At 38.7% G+C, this 17,378-nt stretch overlaps 3 protein-coding genes across 6 annotated transcripts; all 3 read right to left on the bottom strand.

Moving 5' to 3' along the window:
- Positions 1-1,559: 1,559 nt before the first annotated feature.
- On the bottom strand, positions 1,560-14,723 carry LOC113157568 (serine/threonine-protein kinase ppk4-like). The gene is made up of 7 exons (XM_026353141.2): positions 14,610-14,723; positions 14,341-14,504; positions 14,033-14,256; positions 13,023-13,152; positions 12,846-12,946; positions 12,397-12,568; positions 1,560-1,856 (listed from the first exon to the last, which is right to left on the bottom strand). The coding sequence occupies exons 1-6, from the start codon at positions 14,713-14,715 to the stop codon at positions 12,448-12,450; spliced, it is 846 nt and encodes a 281-aa protein (XP_026208926.1). The 5' UTR covers positions 14,716-14,723; the 3' UTR covers positions 1,560-1,856; positions 12,397-12,447.
- On the bottom strand, positions 1,560-17,058 carry LOC113157565. Of its 4 annotated transcripts, XM_026353138.2 has the most exons (9): positions 17,016-17,058; positions 16,802-16,902; positions 14,734-16,551; positions 4,071-4,200; positions 3,802-3,965; positions 3,494-3,717; positions 2,473-2,602; positions 2,296-2,396; positions 1,560-2,028 (listed from the first exon to the last, which is right to left on the bottom strand). In XM_026353138.2, the coding sequence occupies exons 3-9, from the start codon at positions 16,531-16,533 to the stop codon at positions 1,812-1,814; spliced, it is 2,766 nt and encodes a 921-aa protein (XP_026208923.1). In that variant the 5' UTR covers positions 16,534-16,551; positions 16,802-16,902; positions 17,016-17,058; the 3' UTR covers positions 1,560-1,811. The 4 variants fall into 4 exon arrangements, with proteins under 4 accessions (XP_026208923.1, XP_026208921.1, XP_026208922.1 ...); XM_026353136.2 differs by lacking the exons at positions 14,734-16,551; positions 16,802-16,902; positions 17,016-17,058 and adding exons at positions 6,268-6,389; positions 6,486-6,528 and having other exon boundaries at positions 4,071-6,018; XM_026353137.2 differs by lacking the exons at positions 14,734-16,551; positions 16,802-16,902; positions 17,016-17,058 and adding exons at positions 6,268-6,368; positions 6,486-6,528 and having other exon boundaries at positions 4,071-6,018.
- On the bottom strand, positions 8,045-11,188 carry LOC113157567 (leucine-rich repeat LGI family member 2-like). Its single transcript, XM_026353139.1, has 3 exons — positions 11,102-11,188; positions 10,189-10,353; positions 8,045-10,096 (listed from the first exon to the last, which is right to left on the bottom strand). Exons 1-3 carry the CDS (start codon positions 11,127-11,129, stop codon positions 9,279-9,281), a joined length of 1,011 nt encoding a protein of 336 aa, XP_026208924.1. The 5' UTR covers positions 11,130-11,188; the 3' UTR covers positions 8,045-9,278.
- Positions 17,059-17,378: the final 320 nt, after the last annotated feature.

The following is a 17,378-nucleotide window of genomic DNA, read 5'->3' as shown; positions in this document are numbered from 1 at the left end:
GGAACATTTCCTTCACAATAAAAGCGCAAAGCCAGTACACGGTATATATAATAAACTGGTCCTCAGATCTCAGCAGGTGCAAAACTCAGCAACATTTCTTGCTGTTGCTGAATGTACAGCCAGATGTGGCACACCAGTCTTTACGTATATGATGTGCACCCACAACATTAGTCTTGTCCTGACCATTCTTCTCAATGTCCTTTGCGGTTTGTTCAGTGACCTTTTGATGCAGCCACAGTATTAGCTCCACCTGTTCGACACACAGACCACCACATCCATAACTCAGAGGATTTTATGCTACGGATGCCTTAACATCAGTATAGAGAAGACTGGAAGAAGACAGCTCCATCAGCACCAGAAGAAACCTCACCCAGACCAGATCTGTTTGCTCCTGGACCTGTGCCTCAAAACCACATCCTTCATGCACAGAGGTGACTTTAGTGACTGCAAACAGAGACAAGGCTGTGCCATGGGTTCCTGACTGTGGTCATCATTGGGACAGGTGGAAGACTGGAAATAGAGGTTTACAGGAAACCCACCCACACTGACCAGTACTTTTGTTTGACTCACATCACCCACTGCATCACAAAATTGGAGTCATCAGGACTCTGAAACCATAGAGCACAAAACATCCCAACTCCACAGAAGCCCAAAAGAAAGAAGACAGGCATCTGAAGACAGCTCTCAAGACCTTTGGATACCCCAAGTGGGCCTTCAACAAGGCAGCACCCTGTCCCAGAAGAAAAAAAAGGGAACAGTCGGTTTCCCAGGTCCAACGCGAAAACCTGGTCATACCTTTCTTGGCTGGTGTTTCAGAGAAGCTGAAAAGGATTTTTAGAAAACACAGCATACCTGCCTACTTTAAACCCACCAACACACTTAGGCAGAGACTTGTCCATCCCAAAGGCCGGACTCCAAAACACAAGATGAGGAATATAGTGTATGTGGTCCAGTGCGGTGAAGAACGCTCTGAACTGTACATTGGAGAAACCAAAAAGCTGCTACACAGGAGGATGGCACAGCACAGGAGGAGCAACACCTGAAGTCCAGTTGCTATGACTCAACTTCCAGATAACTTCACCAGGACGACTGAGAATCTTCACTGACATAATCTTAGCATGTTTTTTGAGGATTAAGCAATATAAACTTTTGAATTAGACTTTGAATATATAAGATTACAGTGGACTTTTTAATAGGCCTCATTTTGTGATGGTCACTGGAGGTTAACATCACCACCTGTACAGTGTCTTATTGTCCCCTTTAGAAAGACAAAAGCTAATAATTGATTGTCATGACCAGCACAGATCTCCCTGAATGCTGACCTTTAAATGCTCTTTGCTCGTTTTTATAAGTTACAGAAAACCACATAGGAAATGATGTGTACCAACTCATCTGTTATAGTGTCCCTTTGCAAATGTAGTGTATCTTTTTAGTGGAAGATGGATTGTTTCCTAATTCAGCAATACCAATGTAATACAAAGAAGAAAACTATATAGTTTATACTATAATATAAACAACTATGGCAGTAAATTGTAAAGAGATTAAATAGAGCAGAAATATAAGTAGAAATAATGATCTTTAATGTGTGTTAAACTTCAGGTTGTTATTTGCTGATGCATAAATCTTGTATGTTTTCAATTACAAAGTAAATAGAAATCGCATCCATTAGAGCACAATGGTTCAATAAAATCTAAAATATCACAAAACAGAAATAACAAAACAGAAATATAAAAGTGAAGAGAAAGTCCTACAAAACTCTGAATGTATAGAATGTTAGTTTTATATCACTGTAATTCTTCTTGAACTGAACTTTACTTAAAGTCACTGGGTTGAGACTCTTGAACTGGGACAACCAGATGCTCCTCAGGACTTGTGGAAGTCAGCACAAAGCTCGGGGTGATGTCTTTTCGAAACATTTCTTTCAGAGGGGTCTCTGAATTCCACCGTTGTTTTTTTGCAAACTTGTAAACACATCCAAAGAGGTCTGGGAATAACATTAACACATCCACCTGGGCTGCATCCTTGGCACTGCAAAGGAAAATGAATAGTGTATAATTCACTCTATTACAAGAATGTATTATATGAAATACATTAAGACTGAGCAAGCTCCATCTGCTGAGTAAGACAAATCCAGAGGGTAACTAGTAAATGGATGTAGATAGTTTCACTTTTTTCAGTCTGCCCAGCTCTGCACAGTCCTTTAGGTATCAACATTGAACTATTTCAATAAAGAACTGATTTAGTTTATTTGTGAAATTTTAGGGCCTGCATTACTTTTAACTCAGTTTTACTCACTAGTGTTCATGGAGGTTGCGTATAAAGCGCAGTAATCCCAGAGTGTTGTCAGGGTATGCTTTGTTTTTGGCATCCATCTTCTGAACCAGCTCTTCTGGAAACTATGACACCAAAAGCAACTGGTCATGTTCTGAAATGTATTAATGTAGAAGCTAAATTTTTTATGTTTGTATTCACCTTATTTTTCCATTGCTTGAAGGATCCATCCCCAGCACATTTCTCCAGTGAATCCATCAGTTCCTGGTCAGCCTTACGACAGTTTGCTGCCTCCTCCCGGTTACCAATCCTCCTTAAGTACTCTACTCTCCTGAATAAAAACAAGATGTGCTTCAGACCACAATCACAAACTCTTCTCATTGGATACTGATTAAAATGCTGTTAAGAGATGATGAGGGTAGTGACTTCTTCCTATCCAAAAGTATTGGAAAAGTTAGGCCAGTTCCTTAATTTTTGCGAAAGGCTCTAAACATTTAGGTTTTTACGTCAAAAGATGAATATGAGACAAAATAATCAACATTTAACCTTTTATTTCCAGGTGTTTATGTCTGGATCCTATACACAACTCAGGTAAATGGAGTCTCAACAGGAAAAATCCAAATCTGAAACTAAGCCTAGACATTCACTGTAATTTATTGTTGTAATAATCAAATATATGTAATAAGACACACCTGGGCAACAAAATACTTTTTTTTGCTGACATGAAAGATGTGTGGGTTCTTACAAAAAGGTGCCATCTTCTAAATTGTGTTTTGGTGTCAAATATAAACGTGTTGCGAACCAACAATCTAACAAGATGAGTATAAACGCAAAAGGGTTTATTTCCATCTGGTCTAAAAAAAACAGAGGACTGGGAGAACCAACAAGACAAGGGAAACTAACTAATACACTACAAAATAAACTAGAGGTAATTACAAAGTGCCAACTAGAAAGAGACCAGAAACACGATGGAGAACAAAGTATGAATCAAACAAAGTGGCAAAGAAAATCACTGTTGTCTAATACTTGCTCCAATAGGATTGTTGGGTTTTCTTTATAATTTTTATTACAATTATACTTTGTAATGTCTTAAACCTTAAACACCTTGAGATGACTTCTGTTGTGATTTGGCACTTTACAAATAAAACTGAATGGTATTTAACTGAATAGTGCTGGTAGAAGACGACTGAACCATATATAAACCACCACTTTCTGTTCTTACCTTTCACTGGACCAAAAGAAGGGATGAAGCAGGCATTCTTCTACTCTAGGCCTCTTCTTTGGTTCCTCATTGATCATCCACTCAATGAGATCCTGTGCCAATATATCTTGAATGTGGTCTAAAGTGTACCTCCCATGGTAAATGTTAGACTCACATTCAAAGGATCTGTCGCCGAATGGATGGTGTCCTCCAGAGAGTACATAGTAAATCAGCATCCCTGCCACCTTCAAAATTAAAAGAACATTTCCGTACTTTAGAGATAGTTATCACTAAGTTATCAAGTGAATTTGTGTAGCAAACAAACTGGCCTGCACGTCAGTGTTGGACTTGTACGGTATGTTGCCTGTATCTGCTAAAGTCTCCTTGGCCATCCAGCATTTTGTTCCTGCACTGCCTGTGCGCAAAGTTGTTTGTCCCTTGGGTAGTCGCCTACTGATACCAAAATCAGCTAATCTTGCCCTCCCCTTGACATCTGCAAGACAAATCACACAGATCAACCTCAGACACAAACATCTGTAGAATAATTGCAAATAGTTTTCTATGCTTTTTACAGTTCCATCTATTCAACTTTTCTTACCGATCAAAACATTCTGTGGTTTGAGATCCCGATGGAGAATTTGAGGACTTTGAGAATGAAGCACCCTCAAACTGTGGAGAACCTCATAGACCAGTTTTTCTATCAGCAGACCACCATCATTATTGCTGATGTATTCCTCCAAGGTGCATTCACAAAGTTGCAGACCAAGATATCCGAAGTTCTCATCCTCTGCAGAGTCAATGTATCGTACAATAGATGGATCATCGAGCTCTGGAAGTCGCAGAATCCCTTCCTCATTCTTCAACACTTGGTAGTTACATTTAGACATTCGTTTAATTGCAACTTCAGTGCCATCATCTCTGAGTCCTAAGAAGACTTCAGTGCCATCACTTCCTTTTGCAATGCGGAAATCTGCATTGTTCGCATAAATTATGCTTCCGATTCTAGTTACTTTATCTTGAGCAGTACTAACAAGCTTCTCTAATTTCTCTCTCCACCTGTTGCTGATTTTTAACCACTTTTGTGGTATTGGTGATTTAGTGTGGTTCAACTGGAACGGCTGTACATTTAGACCAGACTCCACAACAGGAACTGCTACTGGATCAGTTACAGTAGAACAAACTTCATCATTTGGGTCTTCAGAGTTTTCTGATTGTTGCTTCTTTTTCTTTTTCTTCTTCTTCTTCTTCTTCTTCTTTCTGGACTCTGGTATAACTGTACTATCCTCACATTCAAGAGTCCCATTACTTAAATGATGTTTCAGTCGTCTAAGCACTTCTTTCAGCTTGTCATTCATTTCCATATCTGCAGATGTCAGTATTCCCTCGGGCACACAGATGATCCCCACTGATGTGAAGAGGTTAACAGCTTGTTTATTAGAAAGTAAGTTTGCAAATATGCCATAGGTGAAGACTCTAATGTTAATGGAGTATGATTCTTGCACAAATGGGGCCACTGTTTTACATAACTTTTCAGTTAAGGTGGGATCCCAGTCATTTGGGCTTCTGGTTTTCTGTGTTATCACATACAGTGTTTTCAGAACAGCTTCATGTGTATCAGGCTGTTCTTTTGAGCAAAGTTGTTTCAGAAGTTGGGGGATTATAGCCAGTGCTTGGTCGTTTGGTATCTCTTCCAATGTACAGAAAACCGCATATAAACTAGCAATCACCAGATCTACAATGTTCTGGGAAATTTGTGGGAGGCGGCTGACTGCACCTTCAATGTACGAGTTCAGATTTCCTGTGTCTTTCAACCATTTGATACTATCCTGGCGGTATTTTTCCCCATTTGGTCCGGCTACATCAAAAAGTGTTTCAAAAATGGTCATATGGGTCTGAGGATTTTCTTCCAGCAAGTGACTGTCAAAGGTTTTGAAGACTTCTTCAGGGGGTTTTTCTCTGACAGCCATATGCATATCCAAAAAATGTTTGATTTTGAAACACAGTTCATCTCCAATTGATGCCATTTGATGAATCAGTTCAGATAATTTTCTATTGTAGCTCATACAATTAGCATAATTTGGGAGCAACGGTGTTACCAATGCACCTGCAGAAATGAGCTCCTTCACGACGTCAACCCTGCCATTGATAGCAGCAGTGTGCAGTGGTGTACAAGGTTGAATAAAAGAACCTTGATTTATTTCAGGTTTTTTTTCAAGTAGTATCCTCACAAAGACTAGTGGAGCTCCAGATAAGGAGACATAATGCAATGGTGCCAAGCCATTTTGAGAAACTGTGTTTGGGTCTGCACCCTCCTTCAGTAGGAAAGTACAAATATCCTCATTATGACTTATGACAGCAGCAATTAGTGGTGTGATATAATCATGCCTCTCTTTGCATGGGTAAAGAGCATTAATGTCATTGTCCTTCAACAACTTCTTCAGTTTACTAGGTTTGTTTTTAATAACACACTGTATTACAAGATGTGTCTCTGTCGGCGGGGGTGTCGCTTGAAACTTGATAATATTCATTTTTTTGTTTCAGATCACCTGTGAGAAGACAAACATATAAGATGATTGATACATACGGTGCTATTATAACATCTTATTTTTATTTCAATTCAACTTTAGAGAATGTAAAATCCATGTACATCGCCAAATAAAGTATTGTTCAGCTGGAGGTAATATGCAGGATATCAGAGGAGCTGTGACTCTCAAAGGCATCACCAACATATCTGCATGCATACAAAACACTTATTATATGACTTTAACATGCTCTTAAATGTGCTGTTAACTTACATTGAAGTAGGGGGGTCTTCTGTAGCATGAATCATCTCAACAGTCAACAAGTAGAGTTTTTACCGTCTGTCTCTGACAGGATCTCTCTTCCTGGTTCTCCTCTGTACAGCAGCAGACTGAAACTGTTGTTCAACTTTTATACTGAAACTTACTTTGTTGAACTCCGGTCAATATAATCTATAGTTTTAACCGTCTAGATAAAACATATACATACATACCCATAAAAAAGGAGTGTCTTCTGTTACTGTACTGTGTTCACGTTTTCAGGAAGTGTTTTTTTTTTTTTTTTTTACCTTTATTGACTATTTAAAGACCGATGCGTGTTTACAGTGACTTTATAAGTTGCTGAACACATTGGTGTAATTTAATAAGCAAATCGGGACAAGAAAAATATAGGCTTTTCTTGGCATGAAATATGGAAATGCTGATCAGAAAATAAACATTCTCATTTACACTCACTCTAATGTATATACTAACAAAGTAGCTCGTATACAGCGTGAATTCCTCCGTTTTAAAGTGAAACTTTCAGATTATAATTCTGATGCATGTTTGTAATAATAATATTCTCATCTTGATTCTTTGGCCCTTTCTTATTCTCGTGTTCTGAGCAGGAAGAACAGAATAAATCTTTGCCAGCTGTTAGTTCACGCTAGTTTATGTTTCGGTGCCGGAGAAATCCGTCTGTCGCGCCGCCATATTGGTACAGGGTGCCTCGGCGTTCCGGCCAATTCAGAAATTACAGAGAACCCTAGAAAAAACATCACAGACAAAGTTATCTTACAAGTTACAGATTGTACAGTGAAAAACAAAAGTCTTTTCAGTAAAGTATAAATGGAAACGTAGTGTGAGTGGTAGCCTGTTTATTTTAAGGAAACTAAAATTATTTCAATAGGACTTGTAGGTTATTTAGCTAAATTGTTGTATAGCAGCATAACTATTTGTCATCTTGGAATATGCCCCTGTCATCAGGGAAGAAAAAACCCATTCTTGGAATAACTTGGTCATTCAGTATATTCAGCTGACCTCATTCTTTTGACACATAAAGTTGCTGAACCTAGACCTGACTAACTGCAGCGGCCCCAGATCATAGCACTGCCTCCACAGGCTTGTACAGTAGACACTAGGCATGATGGGTGCATCACTTCACCTGCCTCTTTTCTTACTCTGATGTGCCCATCACTCTGGAACAGGGTAAATCTGGACTTATGACTCATGACCTTCTTCCAATGGACAGTTTTCAAACCAGTAATTTGACCCTTCTGAAACAGATTAGCATCTTAACGACCACAGGATGTGTCTTCTGACATGCTTGTTTAAGAAATGAGAAGCTACTAACAGCATCAGTAATGGTTAAATAAACCAGTTGCCAGCTGAAAAATAATTATCCATGCAGTAATTATCCAGTGGGAGGCTCTTGCTTAGTTATACAATACAGGTGGTGACAGGCAGTGTGTTTGATATATTGTTCATATAAAATAGTTTTAAGATTTCAGTCGTTGTCTAGATAATAAAAGTCAATTGTGAGTTTACAAAATGTACAAAGTAGTTAATGATCATGGGCAGGGAATGAACTTTGATAATAAATGCTATAATCTTAATGGTCAATGAATGATGAATGTTGCACTCACCGTTGTACACATTTATTTGATTAAATTTACAGTATATTTTATATAGTAACATTCAATATGCTTAAAAGAAAACCATACAAAAGAATCTGCATGTTGTAAAGCTTGCATATTCCATTATGTTTTTCATACATGAGTTTGTTACTGTAGGTTCGTTTAAAAAGAATTTGGCAAACGCCACTTTTTTGAATGTCATGCTCTTGCAAGCTGCAGTAACATGTTTTCTTTTTTAAGTAAGTGCAAAGATCCATTCAAATTTGTGAGAAACAGGTAGTGGCATTGCAGTTCTTGTTTTATGTACAGTTTGTAGCTTGTAAGTCAACATTCAATATTTTAAACGAACAGAATGACAGTCTGAAAAAGCCTCTCGACTTGAGTGAATATATTTACACGAACGTTTTGTATCCTTCAGTTTTCAGACAAATTATGTCTCCAAAAGTATTTATTTGAGGCCACTGACTTCAAATTATTAAGTAGGTTATGTCTACGTCACCACTTACAGTTCCTCTGAACTAAAAAGGTACCTAAATATGGGGTTTTCTATTCATCTGTTTTTGTCTTAGAAGGCATCAGCGATAGCCAGTCCTGAATATTTCACTTCCTAAAAGAACAAACTACTCCTTTATGTTTACAGTATATAGAATAGAATCTATAGCACCTACAATAACATTTTCGCTAAACGACTACATCGTAAGGACTGCTATCTCACCTAAGATAATTAAAGGTTTGTGCTTTCAAGACATTCCCTGTATGGAAAAAAAGCAAAGGGGTGTGATATGTCATCACAACCAGAGGGAGGCACTGTAGGTCCATCAGAACCCCAGCACTAATAAGGCAAAATACTGTTCATAACCACAGGGTTGGAGGGTATGAGGTCAGTGGTAACTACACCTGTTACATCCTCAGTCGCCCCAGATGAGATTCAAATAAACAAATAAAAGTAATATGATCTGTCTCTTAGGTCCTCGTTCATATTTTTTGGAATATAAAAACATAAGAACTGGGGATATTAAAACAAAATCTATACATCCGAGTAGCTCAAATTCTATTTCAAACATGTCCACCCTCAGGAATGTCAGCTAGATTTTTAAGAGAATACCAGCTCCCCATGCACAATTGTCAACACCCTTTGATTTATCTCATCAGTCTTTTCTGAAATGGTCTCCAAAAGCCTGAGAGCTGACGAGAAAACAGTCAAAAAAAAAAAAACAACGCTAAGAAACTACAAGGATTCCAAACACTAATCTCTAATTTGTGGCAGAAAACTAAGCAGGGTTTCATATTTGACAGTTCGCAAAGTCTGTTCTGGTTCTTTCTTTTCCCTTCACAAATGCATCTTTTCAGTGGAAGACGTTCGATTGGAGGAGGGGCAATAAGGCACAGCCCTCACAAGCTTAAGTCAATGATGATGTGCTCAAAGATCTGTGTGTTTCCCTTGAAGCTAGACGCAAACATGAAGTCCCTGCGGTCTGTGGAAACCATAGTGAAGGAGCGAGGCGCCTGGATGTACACCTCCTTGAAGCGGTCAAAGAGTTTCTTGTCGTCATCCCACAGGTAGATTTGCGAGAAGGTGTAGTCACTTCCCAGAGCCAGGTAGTAACGTTCTTTGAAAGTGAATGGCTGGAGGATCATGGAGCCTCGTGAGGGCAAAGCCTGGATCTCTGCGAACTGCTTGGCACCCCAACGTAGAACCTTGGAGTCTCCGATGTAGCGCGTCATAGCCAGGTAGAGCTCCTCCTTGATTCGGAAGTGCTTCACGGCTACTACATCCTCCATGTTGGGGATCTCACCCTGCAGGACAAACTTCTGGTTGCTCCGGCTCCACTGATAGATCACAGGCACCTGTGAGCGGCTCGCCAGAATAAGGTGCGCCTTCCCATCCAAGTCTAAGAACTCTGCATCTGTGTCACGGTACCACTCATGCAGTGACTGGTATGAATAAAAACCCTTGTTGTTCCATTTGTAGAGCGTGGACAGGCCTGCTTTCGAGCTGTCAGCAATCACAAAGAACCAATCGGTGCCAATCTGGAATGCTTCAATGTCGTTGGGCTTGGAGATCTTGGACACCTCGATGTCCTGAAACTTGCTGAACCGGCTTTGGTCCTCGTCAAACTTGTAGATATGGGATCCACCAAAGAGCTGAGCCACGATGACAAACACTTCGTTCTCGATGACGACTGTCTTGCACCCCACAATGGACTGACCTTAAAGGCAGGTAAGAGGAAACAGACAAGCTGAACAGAGAGATATAAAACAACTTTGTATTCGGAGACAGTTTATTAGGACATTGTCGTACCTGTGATGTTATCGTAAGTCCTGAAGTTCATTTCTATGTGGTCCCACTGGAAAACCAAACAGCTCTCTGCGCTGGGAGCAGCAATAGCCACATAGACGTCATTCTTGTAACTGAACGTGTCAACGGACAGAGACTCAGACGCCACAGACTGATGGAGGATGAAATCTGTGGAAAGTGCATTCGAAATGAAACTCTTTTGAGTCAACAAAACAAAAAGGGCCACATTAAACCGATAAAAGAGATCATTGTTACATTTGGTGCTTCTGTAAGCTTTAGACACAGTGACGGGATGTTAATCCATAAATGACAAATCAGCATTTTGATAGTTTATGAAGTTTTTTATAAGAATCTAAACCTGTAAAAAGAAACTAGCAACTACTGATATAAAAATAAACGTTATGGAGTATATTTTTTTATAATTTCTATAGTAATTAAAGTAACATGAAATGGAAATACTCCACTCCATTTAAGTAATTGAGAAAATGTACTTGTGAATGTGATTATGCTACTTCAACACAATCTAATATGTACAGTCTGTGCAGTAAAAAATGTCACAATGGGCAGAGTAATACATTCATTCCTATCCTAGAAGTGCTAGTGCTGTTCATTTTGGATAACTTTCTAATGTGCCACACCTTGCCCTCATTGTCCCGACTTAGAACTTCCTGGTTCAGCCCTGTTCAACTGTGAGACAGAGCTATGGAATATCTATACATATGTTTTCTTCATAGTGGTAACAAGGGAATAATCGCTTTGTTAATGTTTTAAATAAAGAAACAACATAAAATAAATAAAATAAAAAAGTATCATGAAGAAGAGATTTACATGAGTGTAGTCTCTTTAAGTGAGCACACAGATTATTTATGTTAAAGTTTTAAAATAATGTTCTATTATTGTAGAGGAGTTAACTTACAGTAAAGTGGGGGGGTCCTCTGTAGCATGAATCATCTCAACAGTCAACAAGTGGATCTTTTTCCGTCAGGATCTCTCTTCCTGGTTCTCCTCTGTACAGCAGCAGACTGAAACTGTTGTTCAACTTTTATACTGGAGTGACGATGGCTTTCTGCTATGTGACGTCATTTTGTTGAACGTCTAGATAAAAATGTACATTCCCATTAAAAGGGAGTGTCTTCTGGTACTGTAGTGTGTTCACGTTTTCAGGCGGGAAGTTGCTGTTTTTTTTTTTCTTTTACCTTTATTAACATGTTAACAAAGACTTTATACAAAACCTACAGCAAAACACCGTTTTTATAGCTTTCTTACTAGAACACATAAAAAAATACGGTCACTGCACATATCCGTGTCATTTAAGAAATTACTAATACAATCTGTAACATCAGATGGATATAACAGCATGAATTTGTTATTTTCAGGGTTTTTAAGCTGAAACTGCCAGAAAGATTAAAACTACATGTTATGTTACATTTCGAGGTCACAGTGGGTGGTGGAGTCGTTCTGGCTTATATGACATTAACAGGCGTTTGTAAATAAGGAGGGCAAAACATTAGAAACAAATCATCGTACGGGAATTTGGTTTGTATTTTATATATATTATTATATAAGTGTGCGTGTTGACATTGTGTGACAGAGAAGGCAGCAAAAATCCTCTATAGACAAAAGTTACATTTTATTTTGTTTTGATGATAACAGAAATTGTCGTTATCATCGAATGTGTTCATTATTTATCTTATTCTTATTCTCAGGTACAGAGAGAACAGAAAAACAACTCATTGACAGGTGAGATGTGAGTAGCTACAGTGTGAAGAAGGCACAATGTGACACAAAAAGGAGCTTTTCCGTAAGGAGAGGATATTTTCACTTTGTGGTGTTGTTCTGAGAGGATTGGATGACAGTGAACACACACTCGCACGCAGTGAACTCTCCAGTTCTTCGACGCATCGGGTCCTGTGGAACACGTCTGTTGCGTCGTCATATTGGTACAGGGTCCCTCGGTGTTCCGGCCATTTCCAAAATAACAGAGAACGCTGGAAATAATATATCACAGACGAGAAGTAAAGTGACTAAGACGACTTTATTATCACGTTTGTTTTTTTAGGCCAGCGACAGCACGCCACAAGTTTGTTCTGTATTGGTTTCTGTGAAATGCGTCTGTTGCGTCGCCTTATTGGTACAGGGTCCCTTGGTGTTGTGGTGCACTTAACTTTACTTAAAGTCACTGGGTTGAGACTCTTGAACTGGGACAACCAGATGCTCCTCAGGGCTTGTGGACGTCAGCACAAAGCTCGGGGTGATGTCTTTTCAAAACATTTCTTTCAGAGGGGTCTCTGAATTCCACCGTTGTTTTTTTGCAAACTTGTAAACACATCCAAAGAGGTCTGGGAATAACATTAACACATCCACCTGGGCTGCATCCTTGGCACTGCAGAAGAAAATTAATAGTGTATAATTCACTCTATTACATGAATGTATTATATGAAATACATTAAGACTGAGCAAGCTCCATCTGCTGAGTAAGACAAATCCGGAAAGGTCTAGAACCAACTAGTAAATGGATGTAGATAGTTTTCACTTTTTTCAGTCTGCCCAGCTCTGCACAGTCCTTTAGGTATCAACCTGGCACTATTTCAATAAACAACTGATTTAGTGTATTTGTGAAATTTTAGGGCCTGCATTACTTTTAACTCAGTTTTACTCACTAGTGTTCATGGAGGTTGCGAATAAAGCGCAGTAATCCCAGAGTGTTGTCAGGGTAGGCTTTGTTCTTGGCATCCATCTTCTGAACCAGCTCTTCTGGAAACTATGACACCAAAAGCAACTGGTCATGTTCTGAAATGTATTAATGTAGAAGCTACATTTATTATGTTTGTATTCACCTTATTTTTCCATTGTTTGAAGGATCCATCCCCAGCACATTTCTCCAGTGAATCCATCAGTTCCTGGTCAGCCTTTCGACAGTTTGCTGCCTCCTCCCGGTTACCAATCCTTCTTAAGTACTCTACTCTCCTGAATAAAAACAAGATGTGCTTCAGACCACAATCACAAACTCTTCTCATTGGATACTGATTAAAATGCTGTTAAAAAGAGGGTAGTGACTTCTTCCTATCCAAAAGTATTGAAAAAGTTAGGCCAGTTCCTTTATTTTTGCTATAGGCTCTAAACATTTAGGTTTTTACGTCAAAAGGTGAATATAAGACAAAATAATCAACATTTCACCTTTTATTTCCAGGTGTTTATGTCTGGATCATATACACAACTCAGGTAAATGGAGTCTCAACAGGAAAAATCCAAATCTGAAACTAAGCCTAGACATTCACTGTAATTTATTGTTGTAATAATCAAATATATGTAATAAGACACCTGGTCAACAAAATACTTTCTTTTGCTGACATGAAAGATGTGTGGGTTCTTACAAAAAGGTGCCATCTTCTAAATTGTGTTTCGGTTTCAGACATAAACGCACTACGAACCAACAAACTAACGAGACGAGTATAAACGCAAAAGGGTTTATTTCCACCTGGTCTAAAAAAACAGAGGACTGGGAGAACCAACAAGACGAGGGAAACTTACGTACACTACAAAATAAACTAGAGGTAATTACAAAGTGTCAACTAAAAGAGACCTGAAACACGATGGAGAACAAAGTATGAATCAAACAAAGTGGCAAAGAAAATCACTGTTGTCTAATACTTGCTCCAATAGGATTGTTGGGTTTTCTTTATAATTATTATTACAATTATACTTTGTAATGTCTTAAACCTTAAACACCTTGAGATGAATTCTGTTGTGATTTGGCACTTTACAAATAAAACTGAATGGTATTTAACTGAATAGTGCTGGTAGAAGACGACTGAACCAAATATAAACCACCACTTTCTGTTCTTACCTTTCACTGGACCAAAAGAAGGGATGAACCAGGCATTCTTCTACTCGAGGCCTCTTCTTTGGTTCCTCATTGATCATCCACTCAATGAGATCCTGTGCCAATATATCTTGAATGTGGTCTAAAGTGTACCTCCCATGGTAAATGTTAGACTCACATTCAAAGGATCTGTCGCCAAATGGATGGTGTCCTCCAGACAGTATATAGTAAATCAGCATCCCTGCCACCTTCAAAATTAAAAGAACATTTCAGTACATTGAAGATATTTATCAATAAGTTATCAAGTGAATTTGTGTAGCAAACAAACTGGCCTGCATGTCAGTGTTGGACTTGTACGGTATGTTGCCTGTATCTGCTAAAGTCTCCTTGGCCATCCAGCATTTTGTTCCTGCACTGCCTGTGCGCAAAGTTGTTTGTCCCTTGGGTAGTCGCCTACTGATACCAAAATCAGCTAATCTTGCCCTCCCCTTGACATCTGCAAGACAAATCACACAGATCAACCTCAGACACAAACATCTGTAGAATAATTGCAAATAGTTTTCTATGCTTTTTACAGTTCCATCTATTCAACTTTTCTTACCGATCAAAACATTCTGTGGTTTGAGATCCCGATGGAGAATTTGAGGACTCTGAGAATGAAGCACCCTCAAACTGTGGAGAACCTCATAGACCAGTTTTTCTATCATCAGACCACCATCAATGATGTATTCCTCCAAGGTGCATTCACAAAGTTGCAGACCAAGATATCCGAAGTTCTCATCCTCTGCAGAGTCAATGTATCGTACAATAGACGGATCATCGAGCTCTGGAAGTCGCAGAATCCCTTCCTCATTCTTCAACACTTGGTAGTTACATTTAGACATTCGTTTAATTGCAACTTCAGTGCCATCATCTCTGAGTCCTAAGAAGACTTCAGTGCCATCACTTCCTTTTGCAATGCGGAAATCTGCATTGTTTGAATAAATGATGCTTCCGATTCTAGTTAATTTATCTTGATCAGTGCTAACAAGCTTCTCTAATTTGTCTCTCCACCTCTTGCTGATTTGTAACCACTTTTGTGGTATTGGTGATTTAGTGGGGTTCAACTGGAACGGCTGTACATTTAGACCAGACTCCACAACAGGAACTGCTACTGGATCAGCTACAGTAGAACAAACTTCATCATCTGGGTCTTCAGAGTTTTCTGATTGTTGCGTCTTTTTCTTCCTCTTCTTCTTCTTCTTCTTCTTCTTACTGGACTCCGGTACATCTGTACTATCCTTATATTCCAGGGTGGCGTTACTAAAATGATGTTTCAGTCGTCTAAGCACTTCTTTTAGCTTGTCATTCATTTCCATATCTGCAGATGTCAGTATTCCCTCGGGCACACAGATGATCCCTTCTGATTGGAAGAGGTTAACAGCATGTTTATTGGACAGTAAGTTTGCAAACACGCCATAGGTGAAGACTCTAATGTTAATGGAGTATGATTCTTGCACAAATGGGGCCATTGTTTTGCATAACTTTTCAGTAAAGGTGGGATCCCAGTCATTTGCGCTTTTGGTTTTCTGTGTTATCACATACAGTGTTTTCAGAACAACTTCACGTATATCAGGTTTTTCTTTTGAGCAAAGTCGTTCCAGTAATTGGGGGATTATAGCCAGTGCTTGGTCATTTGGTATCTCTTCCATTGTACAGAAAACCGCATATAAACTAGCAATCACCAGATCTACAATGTTCTGGGAAATTTGGGGGAGGCGGCTGACTGCACCTTCAATGTACGAGTTCAGATTTCCTGTGTCTTTCAACCATTTGATACTATCCTGGCGGTATTTTTCCCCATTTGGTCCGGCTACATCAAAAAGTGTTTCAAAAATGGTCATATGGGTCTGAGGATCCTCCTCCAGCATGTGACTGTCAAAGGTTTTGAAGACTTCTTCAGGGGTTTTCTCTATGATAGCCACGTTCATATCAAAAAAAACTCTGATTTTCAAATACATTTCATCTCCAGTAGATGCTATTTGATGAATCATTTCAGATATTTTCTTATTGTAGCTCATAAAATTAGGATTATTTGGGAGCAACGGTGTTACCAGTGCACCTGCAGAAATCAGCTCTTTCATGACGTCAACCCTGCCATTGATAGCAGCAGTGTGCAGTGGTGTACAAGGTTGAATAATAGAATACTCATTTAGTTTTGGGGTTTTTTCCAGTAGTATCCTCACAAAAACTAGTGGAGCTCTAGATAAGGAGACATAATCCAATGGTGTAAAGCCATTTTGAGAAGCTGTGTTTGGGTCTGCACCCTCCTTCAGTAGGAAAGAACAAATATCCTCATTATGACTTATGACAGCAGCAATTAGTGGTGTGATATAATCATTCCTCTCTTTGCATGGGTAAAGAGCATTAATGTCATTGTCCTTCAACAACTTTTTCAGTTTACTAGGTTTGTTTTTAATAACACACTGTATTACAAGATGTGTCTCTGTCGGCGGGGGTGTCGCTTGAAACTTGATAATATTCATTTTTTTGTTTCAGATCACCTGTGAGAAGACAAACATATAAGATGATTGATACATACGGTGCTATTATCAACATTAACATTTTATTTCATTTCAACTTTAGAGAATGTAAAATCCATGTACATCGCCAAATAAAGTATTGTTCAGCTGGAGGTAATATGCAGGATATCAGAGGAGCTGTGACTCTCAAAGGCATCACCAACATATCTGCATGCATACAAAACACTTATTATATGACTTTAACATGCTCTTAAATGTGCTGTTAACTTACAGTAAAGTAGGGGGGTCTTCTGTAGCATGAATCATCTCAACAGTCAACAAGTAGAGTTTTTACCGTCTGTCTCTGACAGGATCTCTCTTCCTGGTTCTCCTCTGTACAGCAGCAGACTGAAACTGTTGTTCAACTTTTATACTGAAACTTTGTTGAACTCCGGTCAATATAATCTATAGTTTTAACCGTCTAGATAAAACATATACATACATACCCATAAAAAAGGAGTGTCTTCTGTTACTGTACTGTGTTCACGTTTTCAGGAAGTGTTTTTTTTTTTTTTTTTTTTTTACCTTTATTGACTATTTAAAGACCGATGCGTGTTTACAGTGACTTTATAAGTTGCTGAACACATTGGTGTAATTTAATAAGCAAATCGGGACAAGAAAAATATAGACTTTTCTTGGCATGACATATGGAAATGCTGATCAGAAAATAAACATTCTCATTTACACTCACTCTAATGTATATACTAACAAAGTAGCTCGTATACAGCGTGAATTCCTCCGTTTTAAAGTGAAACTTTCAGATTATAATTCTGATGCATGTTTATAATAATAATATTCTCATCTTGATT

The sequence above is a fragment of the Anabas testudineus genome, chromosome 18 (assembly GCF_900324465.2).
Source record: "Anabas testudineus chromosome 18, fAnaTes1.2, whole genome shotgun sequence".
NCBI classification, from domain to species: domain Eukaryota; kingdom Metazoa; phylum Chordata; class Actinopteri; order Anabantiformes; family Anabantidae; genus Anabas; species Anabas testudineus.
The sequence above is the reverse complement of the archived record's forward strand: the minus strand, read 5'-3'. Positions and strand labels throughout refer to the sequence as shown.

Coding starts and splice junctions, on each gene's coding strand:
- LOC113157567 (XM_026353139.1), bottom strand. CDS start 11,129: ATGCTACAGAGGACCCCCCCACTTTACT. Junction 10,354..11,101: donor GAGGACCCCCCCACTTTACT/GTAAGTTAACTC, acceptor CACTTTCCACAG/ATTTCATCCTCCATCAGTCT. Junction 10,097..10,188: donor GACTTACGATAACATCACAG/GTACGACAATGT, acceptor CCTGCCTTTAAG/GTCAGTCCATTGTGGGGTGC.
- LOC113157568 (XM_026353141.2), bottom strand. CDS start 14,715: ATGATAGAAAAACTGGTCTATGAGGTTCTCCACAGTTTGAGGGTGCTT. Junction 14,257..14,340: donor AGTCCAACACTGACATGCAG/GCCAGTTTGTTT, acceptor TTAATTTTGAAG/GTGGCAGGGATGCTGATTTA. Junction 12,947..13,022: donor TCAAACAATGGAAAAATAAG/GTGAATACAAAC, acceptor TTGGTGTCATAG/TTTCCAGAAGAGCTGGTTCA.
- LOC113157565 (XM_026353138.2), bottom strand. CDS start 16,533: ATGAATATTATCAAGTTTCAAGCGACACCCCCGCCGACAGAGACACAT. Junction 3,966..4,070: donor ACCACAGAATGTTTTGATCG/GTAAGAAAAGTT, acceptor TTTGTCTTGCAG/ATGTCAAGGGGAGGGCAAGA. Junction 3,718..3,801: donor AGTCCAACACTGACGTGCAG/GCCAGTTTGTTT, acceptor TTAATTTTGAAG/GTGGCAGGGATGCTGATTTA.